At 31.8% G+C, this 11,226-nt stretch overlaps 1 protein-coding gene across 1 annotated transcript; it reads left to right on the top strand.

Moving 5' to 3' along the window:
- Positions 1-949: 949 nt before the first annotated feature.
- On the top strand, positions 950-3,836 carry TAAR1 (trace amine associated receptor 1). The gene has a single exon (XM_051993474.1). The coding sequence runs from the start codon at positions 1,081-1,083 to the stop codon at positions 2,095-2,097; it is 1,017 nt and encodes a 338-aa protein (XP_051849434.1). The 5' UTR covers positions 950-1,080; the 3' UTR covers positions 2,098-3,836.
- Positions 3,837-11,226: the final 7,390 nt, after the last annotated feature.

The raw sequence follows: 11,226 nt of genomic DNA, 5'->3' as shown, positions 1-11,226 counted from the left end.
CCTATTTTCAATTTAATTTCCATTATTAAATTGGAACTATGGTCCCCTGAAATACCAATTTACCAATAAACTAAATTGAAAGCTTTCCTTAGTATCCCTGTTAGGCAAAGAATGGGTTTTAAAGATAGCCAATTCATGGCATATTGGATGTTATGACACTTTTAAGTACTTTCAAAAAAATGTAAATCTTTGAAGCACTTTTGTCCATGATCAGTATCTCAGAAATTTAGATCCTTCCCTTCTTTCCTTGCATCTTAGAAATCTATCCTGAATATGTCATATTTGTGGCTAACAGAATAAAGAATGTATCTTTAAGATTGTCTTTATCTAAGAGTTTATTATGATTACATTTTGCTTGGAACATTTTGTGTGGAAACTCCATGAATGCAGATTGGAAATAAATTTTAAAAATTATAATCTTGGAAAGTTTCTTGGAAGTACTGAAAAGTTAAGTGAGTTGCTCATGATTACAGGGTTAGTAATGTGAAAGAAGTAAAACAGGAATTCTTCCCTATTCCAAGATCAGTCATCCAACCACTTACACCATCCTGCCTCTGGGTAGATGCATGTCCAAAAAAGCTATACTATAATAATACATTATTGAAGACCTTATCTACTCTAGTTTGGAACCTTGACCTTCAGGTGTAATAAGTCCAAATTATAGAAGAAGAATATATCTAAAAGTAGAATTGTGTACATAAAAATGTTACAGTAAGCCCATTGGGTTGACAATATAACTTCTATGCTAAAAGAACATTCAAAATATATATTTTTTAGTTTTTTCCTTTAAAATTTTTCAGTTGCAAACCATTTCTAGCAATTTTGTGTTATGAGGTAAAACTCATCTCAAAGTTGATTAAACTTCAACTTTATTTTGTGGCTCCTTTTTTCCAGCAGTGAAGGTAACCAGGCACATTCATGATTTAGATTTTTCTTCTTTCAGGTTTTTTGGATGAGTATGTTCTATTGGAAAGGTGAAAAAATTCTCTTCTGATTTTGGACATGGGACTATTATTTCTCAAGTAGCATCTCATGTACTAAAGTGGAAAAAAACTTATCTCAAAGGCCTTACTTGACAAAATGTCATTTTGTTATGAAGCCATAAATGGTTCCTGTATAAAGAACAATTGGACAAATATCATCCGCATTCCCATGTACTGTGTAATGATACTCCTAATTCTCACTACATTGGCTGGAAATCTTATGGTTATTATCTCTATTTCACACTTCAAGCAACTTCACACTCCAACCAATATGCTAATCAATTCCATGGCCACTGTTGATTTTCTTTTGGGATGCTTGGTCATGCCTTACAGCATGGTGAGATCAGTCGAAAAGTGCTGGTACTTTGGAGAGGTCTTTTGCAAACTTCATACAAGCACAGATATCATGCTAAGCTCAGCATCAATTTTCCACTTGTCTTTCATTTCTATTGACCGCTACTATGCTGTGTGTGACCCCCTGAGATATAAAGCCAAGATCAGTGTCTTGGTTGTACTTGTGATGATTACAATAAGCTGGGCCATCCCTGCCATTTTTGCCTTTGGGATGATCTTTCTGGAATTAAACTTAAAAGGAGCTGAAGATTTATATTATAAACATATTCACTGCAAGGGGGGTTGCTTTGTGTTTTTCAGCAGAATATCTGGCATCCTGGCCTTTATGACTTCTTTCTATATTCCAGGATCTATTATGCTATGTATCTATGGGAAAATATATGTCATTGCCAATGGGCAAGCCAGATCAATAAAGAATTCAAACCAGAAGATCCAAAATGCTTTTGAAGAGAAACAGAAAATTTCACGAAGCAAAGAAAAGAAAGCAGCAAAAACTTTAGGGATTGTGATGGGAGTTTTTCTCATTTGTTGGTGTCCATTTTTTCTCTGCACAGTCATTGATCCTTTTATGGATTATACCATCCCACCATTTCTAAATGATGTACTAATTTGGTTTGGTTATTTAAATTCTACCTTGAATCCAATGGTTTATGCATTTTTCTATCCATGGTTTCGAAGGGCCCTAAAGATGATTTTTTTGGGTAAAGTTTTCAAAAAGGACTCTTCTAGGTGTCAATTATTTTTAGGGCTAAATACTTAGAAATATGTTTAACTTGGATTTGGTTTTGTGTTATTTATGAATTGATGTACGTAGGTAAAAATTAATGTCTTTTAAAAATGGAAATTTATTTATACATCTATTATTATTGAACTTTTATAAAAACTTATTTACAGAAAATTAGATATATTGAGCTTTATTGTGTTGATCTTCTCCTCTAATAAACATGATAGTAGTTGTAATTTTTTCCTAGTTATTGGATGGTCAGCACAACTCTGCTGAGGATCTATTTAAAATTTTTTTCTAAAAATCTTAAAGTAGTAAATTAGTTGTAGATGTTATATTTCTTTGAGTGAAATATATTTTTTTTTTCAAAATTTATCAACAATTAATGGGTCACTTTGTCAGAAATGAGAATAATCACAACTCTATGATTCAGTAATCTCTTCTTCTCCTATTATTACTTTATGTACTTGTTTGCCAGTTATCTTTCAAGAGGCCATTCTTTTCTTCTTGACTATATTCTCTGCAGTTATAATATTGTCACATGTAGGTGAGTGAAATTGCACTACATTAAAGAGTAAATACCAAAACAAGCAATTTAACCTGTGACTGTATCAGAACTACAAATTTTCTGCTTGATTTATTTTCAAAATACAAATTTAGCTTTAATAATATTAAATATTAAATACTATTTCCAAACTATGTAGCAGATTAAGGGAAACAAGTGTCTAGACCTATTGTGAACCTTATCAAATCATCCATTTGTTCCAATCTCGCCTTTTATTCATTAATTTCATTTAACATATGACTGAAAAAAATCTTCTTGATTTATTATTTTTTTCCAAGCACTTGAAACCTTTCTGATCTTCTGGAATTTCACTTTTTAAAACTTTTCTTTTTCTGCAATCAGTTGTGAAGCAACATTAAAGGACCAAAATTAGGTCTTTTTTCTTCTCTTTTTTTTTCCTGGTTCATCACTTCTACACCAGCACCACCACCTTTTCCTTGTGGCAAGTATGTGGGAATTGAGGATGGATTGGGATCCTTAGGAGTGATAACAAAGGAAGATAACAAAGGGATAACTCCCAGAATTTCTGGGAGTTATAAATGGAGCTCTTTGGCACCCTGGTAATTTCAGAACATTGTCTAATTTCAGCTTTCCATAGTATTACTACTATATGATGGAATGTTTTTCTCTTTCTCTTTGGAGATCAATTAAATTTAATATATTGGTATATTGAAGGTGACTAGGAAGAAAGTGTTATTTTTATTATGTGCAGAGGGCAAATTATCCAAATAAAAAGAAACTGCATCAGAGTTCTGATCTTAGTTTTCCCACAGATTACTGGTCTAACCTAGAAATACTATGAAGAAATTAATCAAATAGGGTCAAACCAACAAAATTTAGAAAAAACTATGGCTTTAGATTGAAATTAGATCAGAAGCTTATAAGCTATGAATTCTATTTGTATAATATAGAATATGCTAGTATTCCATAGTGTTAAATGATTGATTTTATATATATATATATATATATATATAATATAAATGAGTACAAATTATACTTTGAGTCTAGGGTATCATAAAATATATCAATAAAACCTGCAAAATGCATAGTCCAGATACTGAAACATTTTATTTTGAACTTTTGAAAGATAGGGAATATTGCAGATTCAAAGAGAATTTAAAATTCTTGTCATTGTGAGTGAAAAATGAAAATTTTCAACTACAAATCAACTGAAACCCAAATAATAAAAGAATCATTGCTTTTACACCCATGTACTGTGTATTTGATGATTTTTTTTTCTCTATCTTCATCTTTGATGATTTCTGCAACATATGATATTGCTGGTTTTTGGATGCTCTCTTTTCTCTGGTTTTATGATATACTCACTGCTGGTTTTCTTCTTATATGTTTTAATACTCTTTAACTGAATTCAAATTATCCCTCCAACTGTACATGTACCATATGGCTCTTCCCTGTGTCCTCTTTTTTTTTTTTTTTCTTTCTATACATCCTCTCACTTGATGACCATTATGAGCTCCCCTGGACTTAATTATCATTTTTATGGTAATTATTATTTTATTTTTAATTCATGGAATAAAACAAGCATTTCCATAATGTAGAATAATAAAAAATATTGCATAAAAACTGTAACATGTACAATTTGGTATTCTTTTTAAACATATAATAATCATGTAAATGTCTATTTTCCCCTTTTTTATTTCCTTCCCACTACCCAGAGAATATTATTAGACACAAATAGATACACACACATACACACACACACATTTTTACATCTATGTGTCAGTCTTTCTCTGGATGCAGATAATATCTTTCTTTGAATGTCCTTTATACTTAATTTGGGTATTTATAAAGTCAAAATGACTTATATGCTCAAAGTCATTCTTATAAAAAGTGTTATTACAGTATATGATGTTCTCTTGGTTCTGCTTATTTTACTTTTCATTATTTTATTCAAGTCTTCCCATTTCTTTCTAAGATCATTGAACTCATTATTTCTTATAGCACAGTAGTTAGTATTCCATCACTGTCATATATCACAGCTTATTCAACCATTCCCTAATTGATGGGGAATTCCCAGTTCTTTGCCACTACAAAGAGAGCTTCTGTAAATATTTTAAAACATACTAATTCTTTTCCTTTTCCCTTAATCATCTTTGGAAATAGTCATATTAATGATGCTGCTGAATTAAAGGATATAGGCAATTTAACAACTCTTTGGGCATAATTCCAGATTGTTCTCCAAAATGGTTAGATTAGTTCACAATTCCACCAATAATGAATTAGTATCTCATTTTTTCCACACCATCTCTGACTTAACTCTTCAATCATTTTAGCCAATCTGGTAGGTATATAATGATGTCTTAAGATTATTTTAATTTGCATCTCTCTAATCAATAATGATTTAGAGCAATTTTATATGACTATAAATTGTGTAGATTTCTTCATCAGAAAACTACCTATTCATATCCTTTACCATATATCAACTGGTTCTTATAGATTTGACTAAATTATTTATATATGTAACATATAAGACTTTTAAACTGAGAAATTTAAAATTCTATACCCCCAATTTTCTGCTTACCTTTTGATCTTGGCTATATTGTTTTATTCATACTAGCTATTTGAAAATTTAATGTACTTGGAAATTAATGTACTTGAAATTATCCATTTTGCATCTAACTTTGCTCCTTATCTCTTGTTTATTCATAAATTATTCACTTACCCATAAGTCTGATAAGCAATATGTTCTGTGTTCTAATTTTCTTGGATTTAGGTCATATGTCCATTTTGACCTTATCCTGGTAAATAGTGAAAAATATCAGTCTATGCTCAGTTTCTGCCACACACTTTCCAGTTTTTTAAACTTCTTTTTAGCCAAATAATGAATTATTCCAAAATCTTAAATCTTTACACTTGTCAAAAATAAGACTATTACATTTATTTGCCACTGTAAATTATATGTATACATGGTTTCGTTGACCTATCTTTCTATTTTTTAGCTAGTATCAAATACTTTTGACAATTATTGCTTTATAATATAGTTTAAGATCTGGTTGTGTTAAACCTTCTTCCTTTACATTTTTAAAAATAGTTCCTTTGATATCCTTGACTTTTTGTTCTTCCAAATAATTTTATTATTTTTTTTAATTTGGTAAAATAATTTTTTGGCAATTTATTTCAACGTATCTATACAATAAGCCCATGTGTTACTCTTGAGCTCCAAGCCCTCATCATCAACTTCCTATTAAATATTTCATCCTGGATGTTTTGTACACATCTTATATTTAATAATGTTCAAAATGGGATTGATTATTCATCTAAAATCCATCTTCTTATATTTGTCAAAGGTTCTCCACCCTTTTAGTTTCTCAGATTTACAACTTCAGCATTATGTCTAAACGTCCAAACTCCTTACTTCACTTCCCTTCACTCTACAGAACCAATCAAGTTCCCAAATTTTGCTAGTAGCATTATTTCAAAATCTCTCACATCAGTCCATTTTTCATTACTCACAGCCACCATCTTATTTCAGTACTTCATCACTTATCAATTAAGGTTATTGTAACAACCTCATAATTGCTCCTCCTGCTTAAAGTCTTTTTTCCTCCCATTACAATCCTTCCTTGGAATAGCTGTGAAAGTATCTAAAGTACAACTCTGACTATGACACTTTTCTATTCAGAAAATATCCATAGCTCCATAAAACTTCTAGCATAAAAGACAAAATCTTCTTTTTGGCTTTTAAAGCCTTTAACAACCTAATCCAACCTAATTTCTAGCCTAATTATAAGCTATTTCTCTTCCCAAAATCTATGGTTTGGTTGCTAGAATCTAACTAAATTAATTTTCTTGCTGTCCCTTACACATGACATTCCATCTCTATACCTGTGCTTCTATACTAGCTGCCCTTATTCCTGAAATGCTTTTCATTTTTGCTGCAAACTCACTTTCTTATTTCCTTCAAGGTTCACTGTTTTTGACATGAAGTCTTATCTCATCCCCCAAATGCCAATATCCTACTTTTCCAAACTAACTAATAGTTACTCTATATATACTTATATATGTAATGTAGCCCTGGTCAAATGTAATCTCCTTGAGAACAAGGACTGCTAATTTTTTGTCTTTCTATCTGTAGCCCTCTAGAATAGTTCCTAGTGCATATTATAAACTTAATAAATGTTTGGTGATTGATTTCTGAAACTGACTATAACTGTTTTTATATCAGCTTCCTATTAAAATAGATGTATATTATTTGGCCATGGTATGTTTTGGAGATTCACTGAAATCTTAACCATATAACACATAAAGATTTAAATAAGAAAACAAGCCAATAATTGCAGAAATACTATTGTCAGACTAACCATACCATAAGAAGTTGAGTTTCAAGAATTTACAAGTGGCAATAGTTATTTAGTAAAAGTCTTTAAGGTGAGCATCACATTGATCCTTTTAGTTTCCTGAAGCCTATTACTCCTTTCTCTAATTCTGAGCCTTCATTTTCTGTAAAAGTTCCAGGTACTTTTCATCTCACTGGCTCTCACAACAATGAACTGATACAGTACAGCCACAGGATTGAAATCCAAATCTGTATACTTGCAATTTGGGTGACTGTTTACTGGGGCCTAGAAATATTTGCCATATAAATGGTACAAACTACATTGCTTTGGAATTTCACAGGTGGAGATTATCCTTGTGGATTGGGTTGGGCTGAAAAAACTTCATAAATGGGTGGGGAACTTTGGATTGGATTTTGAAAAATGGATGGATGTAAATTAGAATAGTTAAAAGAGGAGCCACTTTCAGAGAAGCTAACACAATTAGCATTATTTATACAAGGAACAATATAAAATGATAGGTATTGAGAAAATGTTTTACAAATGCTATTTTTCTTCCTAAGAACTCTTAGAGATAGGTGCTATAATTATCTCCATTTTACAAATGAGAAAGCTGAGGCAAATAGAAGTTAGAGTTAAGATAGTAATTATAGTAAGTAAGATCAAAATAGAATGTAAACCTAGAATCAAAGAAATAATAAGGGTCCAAGGCCAGATTTGAACTAAAGTATTCCTGACTCCAGGTTCAGTACTCCTTATATGTGACATAGAAAACATAAGATGTGCTCCAGAGATAGTGAGTATAATCATTTACTTGAATTGGAGAGGAGTTTATTTTAGCAGATAAGAATATAAAAGCTGGTGGTAGATGCTGAATGTCAATTTATCCAGGACCTGTAATTTTGTAGGAATGGTAATATAAATTGCAAATTATCTCTAATTTATAGTCCTAGAAAATTACATGAGGGTCAGAGAGATTAAATAATCAGTCTGTCAATAAGTCAGCAAACATTTACTAGGCACTTACTTTTTTCTCACTTAATAATATTTTAATTTTTCCAATCACATGTAAAGATAGTTTTCAACACTCCCTTTTATGAAAATTTTGAATTCCATTTTTTATTCCTCCTTTTCTCCCTTCCCAAGATAGAAAGCAATCTGATATAGGTTATGCATGTGCAGTCATGTAAACACATTTCATGTTGTGGAAGAAGTAGAGCAAAAGAGAAAAGCCACAAAAAATTTAAAAAGTGAAAATGGTATGCTCTGATCTGTATTCAGACGCCATAGTTTTTTCTCAGGATGTGGATAACATCTTTCATCATGAATCTTTTAGAATTGTCTTGGATCACTGTATTTCTAAGAAGAGCTAAGTTTCTCAGATTTGACAGTTGCAAAGTATTGCTGTTGCTGTGTATGATGTTCTTTTGGTTCTGCTCATTTCACTTATAGCACAATACTATTGCATTGCCTTCATATGCCAAAACTTGTTTAGCCATTCCCCAATTGATGGGCATCTTCTCAAGTCCCAATTCTTTGCTATCACAATAAGAGATGATATAAATACTTTTTGGACATGTGGGTCCTTTCCCTTTCCCTTTTAGGATCTTTTTGGGATCCAGACCTAATAGTTGTATTGCTCAAAGGGTATGCACAGTTTTATAGCCCACTGGGCATAGTGGTACCACAGAGTTGTTTTAATTTTCATTTCTTTAATCAATAGTGATTTAAAACATTTTTTCATATGACTGTAGATGGCTTTAAATTCTTCATCTGAAAACTACCCATTCATATCCTTTGACACTTTATCAATTGGGGAATGACTTGTATTCTTATAAATTTGACACCATTCTCTCTTTTTTTAAAAAATAACTTTTTGTTGACAACCTATGCCAGGGTAATTTTTTACAACATTATCCCTTGCACTCACTTCTGTTCCGATTTTTCCCCTCCCTCTCTCCACTTCCTCCCCCAAATGGCAAGCAGTCCTTTACATGTTAAATGGGTTACAGTATATCCTAGATACAATATATGTTTGCAGAACCGAACAGTTCTCTTGTTGCACAGAGAGAATTGGATTCAGAAGGTATAAATAACCCGGGAAGAAAAACCAAAATGCAAACAGTTTATATTCACCTCCCAGTGTTCTTTCTTTGGGTATAGCTGCTTCTGTCCATCCTTGATCAGTTGAAACTGAATTAACTCTCTTTATCGAAGAGATCCCCTTCCATCAGAATATCATTGTTGAGGTATATAATGATCTCCTGGTTCTGCTCATTTCACTTAGCATCAGTTCATGTAAGTCTCACCAGTCCTCTCTGTATTCATCCTGCTGGTCATTTCTTACAGAACAATAATATTCCATAACGTTCATATACCACAATTTACTCAACCATTCTCCAATTGATGGACATCCATTCATTTTCCAGCTTCTAGCCACTACAAACAGGGCTGCCATAAACATTTTGGCACATACAGGTCCCTTTCCCTTCTTTAGTATTTCTTTGGGGTATAAGCCCAGTAGAAACACTGCTGGGTCAAAGGGTATGCACAGTTTGATAACTTTTTGAGCATAGTTCCAAATTGCTCTCCAGAATGGCTGGATTTATTCACAATTCCACTAACAATGTATCAGTGTCCCTGTTTTCCTACATCCCCTCCAATATTCTGCATTATCTTTCCCTGTCATTCTAGGCAATCTGACAGATGTGTAGTGGTATCTCAAAGTTGTCTTAATTTGTATTTCTCTGATTAATAATGATTTGGGAGCATATTTTCATATGGCTATAAATAGTTTTAATTTCTTTGTCTGTTCATATCCTTTGACCATTTATCAATTGGAGAATGGCTTGATTTCTTATAAATTAGAGTCAGTTCTCTCTATATTTTGGAAATGAGGCCTTTATCAGAACCTTTGACTGTAAAAATGTTTTCCCAGTTTATTGTTTCCCTTCTAGACACCATTCTCTATATATTTTAGAAATTATGCCACTTATAAAAGATTTATAAAGTGTTTCCCCGCTTTCTGATTTCTTCCTAAACTTAATTGCATTGACTTTGTACAAAAGCTTTTAAATTTTATGTAATAAAAATTATTCATTTTGCATTTCATAATTTTCTCCATCTCTTCTTATCATAAATTCTTTCCTCCATAGATCTCACAAACTTGCTCTCCTAATTTGGTTATAGTATTACCCTTTATATCTAAATCATGTAGCCATTTTGACCTTATCTTCATATATAGTGTGGATGTTGGTCCATGGCTAATTTATGCCATATGATTTTCCAGTTTTCCCAGAAGTTTTTCCTGTAATAGTAAGTTCTTATCTCAGAAGTTGGAGTCTTTGGGTTGATCAAACAATAGATTATTATCATTTAGTACTATCTTATGTACCTAACCTATTCCACTGATCCTCTACTATATTTCTTAGCCAGTACCAAATAGTTTTGATAATTACTGATTTATAATATAATTTTAGATCTGATTTGGCTAGGCTATTTTCCTTTGCACTTTTAAAATTAATTCCCTTATCATTTGCCTTTTGTTATTCCAGATGAATCTTGATATTATTTTTTCTAGCTCTTTAAATATTTTTGGTAGTTTGACTGGTATAGTATTTAATAAATAAATTATTTAGAATTGTCATTTTTATAATATTAACTCAGACTCCCTGGGAGTAATTGGTATTTTTCCAGTGCTTAGATCTGACTTTATTTGTGTGAAAAGTGTCTTATAATTGTGTTTATATACTTTCTGGGTTTGTCTTGGTAGGTAGATTCTCAAATATTTTATATTTTCAATAGTTATTTTAACTGGAATTTCTCTCCTGCTGCTGGGCTTTCTTGGTAATATATAGAAATACTCATGATTTATGTAGGTTTATTTTAATCCTTGCAACTTAGTTAAAGATACTGGACAGGATTGCGAGTTCTTTTTTTCAATTCATTTTACAGATGAGAAAAAGTAGGCAAATAGGCTTAATTGACTTGCCCAGGATTACATATAAGTGTTTGAGACTAGATTTGAGCTCAGGAAGATGAATCTTCCTGACTCCAGGCCTGGTGCTCTATGTACTGTCACTGAGCTTCAAATTCTCTTTCTCCAGATATATGTAGCTGTTGACTGTCTCAATGGACTGTTCATTCAACTACATGTCATTTTTCATCTATTTGATTCCTAGCTAGAATGTTAGGATAACTGTGTTAATGACCATGGAGTTCATTCAATAGTCCCTGCAATATCCTCTGACTTAATGTAATTAGTACAAGAAATAATGACTTGTATATAAAAAGCACTCTAAAAAC

This window comes from Antechinus flavipes, chromosome 4 (assembly GCF_016432865.1).
Source record: "Antechinus flavipes isolate AdamAnt ecotype Samford, QLD, Australia chromosome 4, AdamAnt_v2, whole genome shotgun sequence".
Lineage (NCBI taxonomy): Eukaryota > Metazoa > Chordata > Mammalia > Dasyuromorphia > Dasyuridae > Antechinus > Antechinus flavipes.
This window is presented reverse-complemented; position numbering and strand designations above follow the sequence as displayed.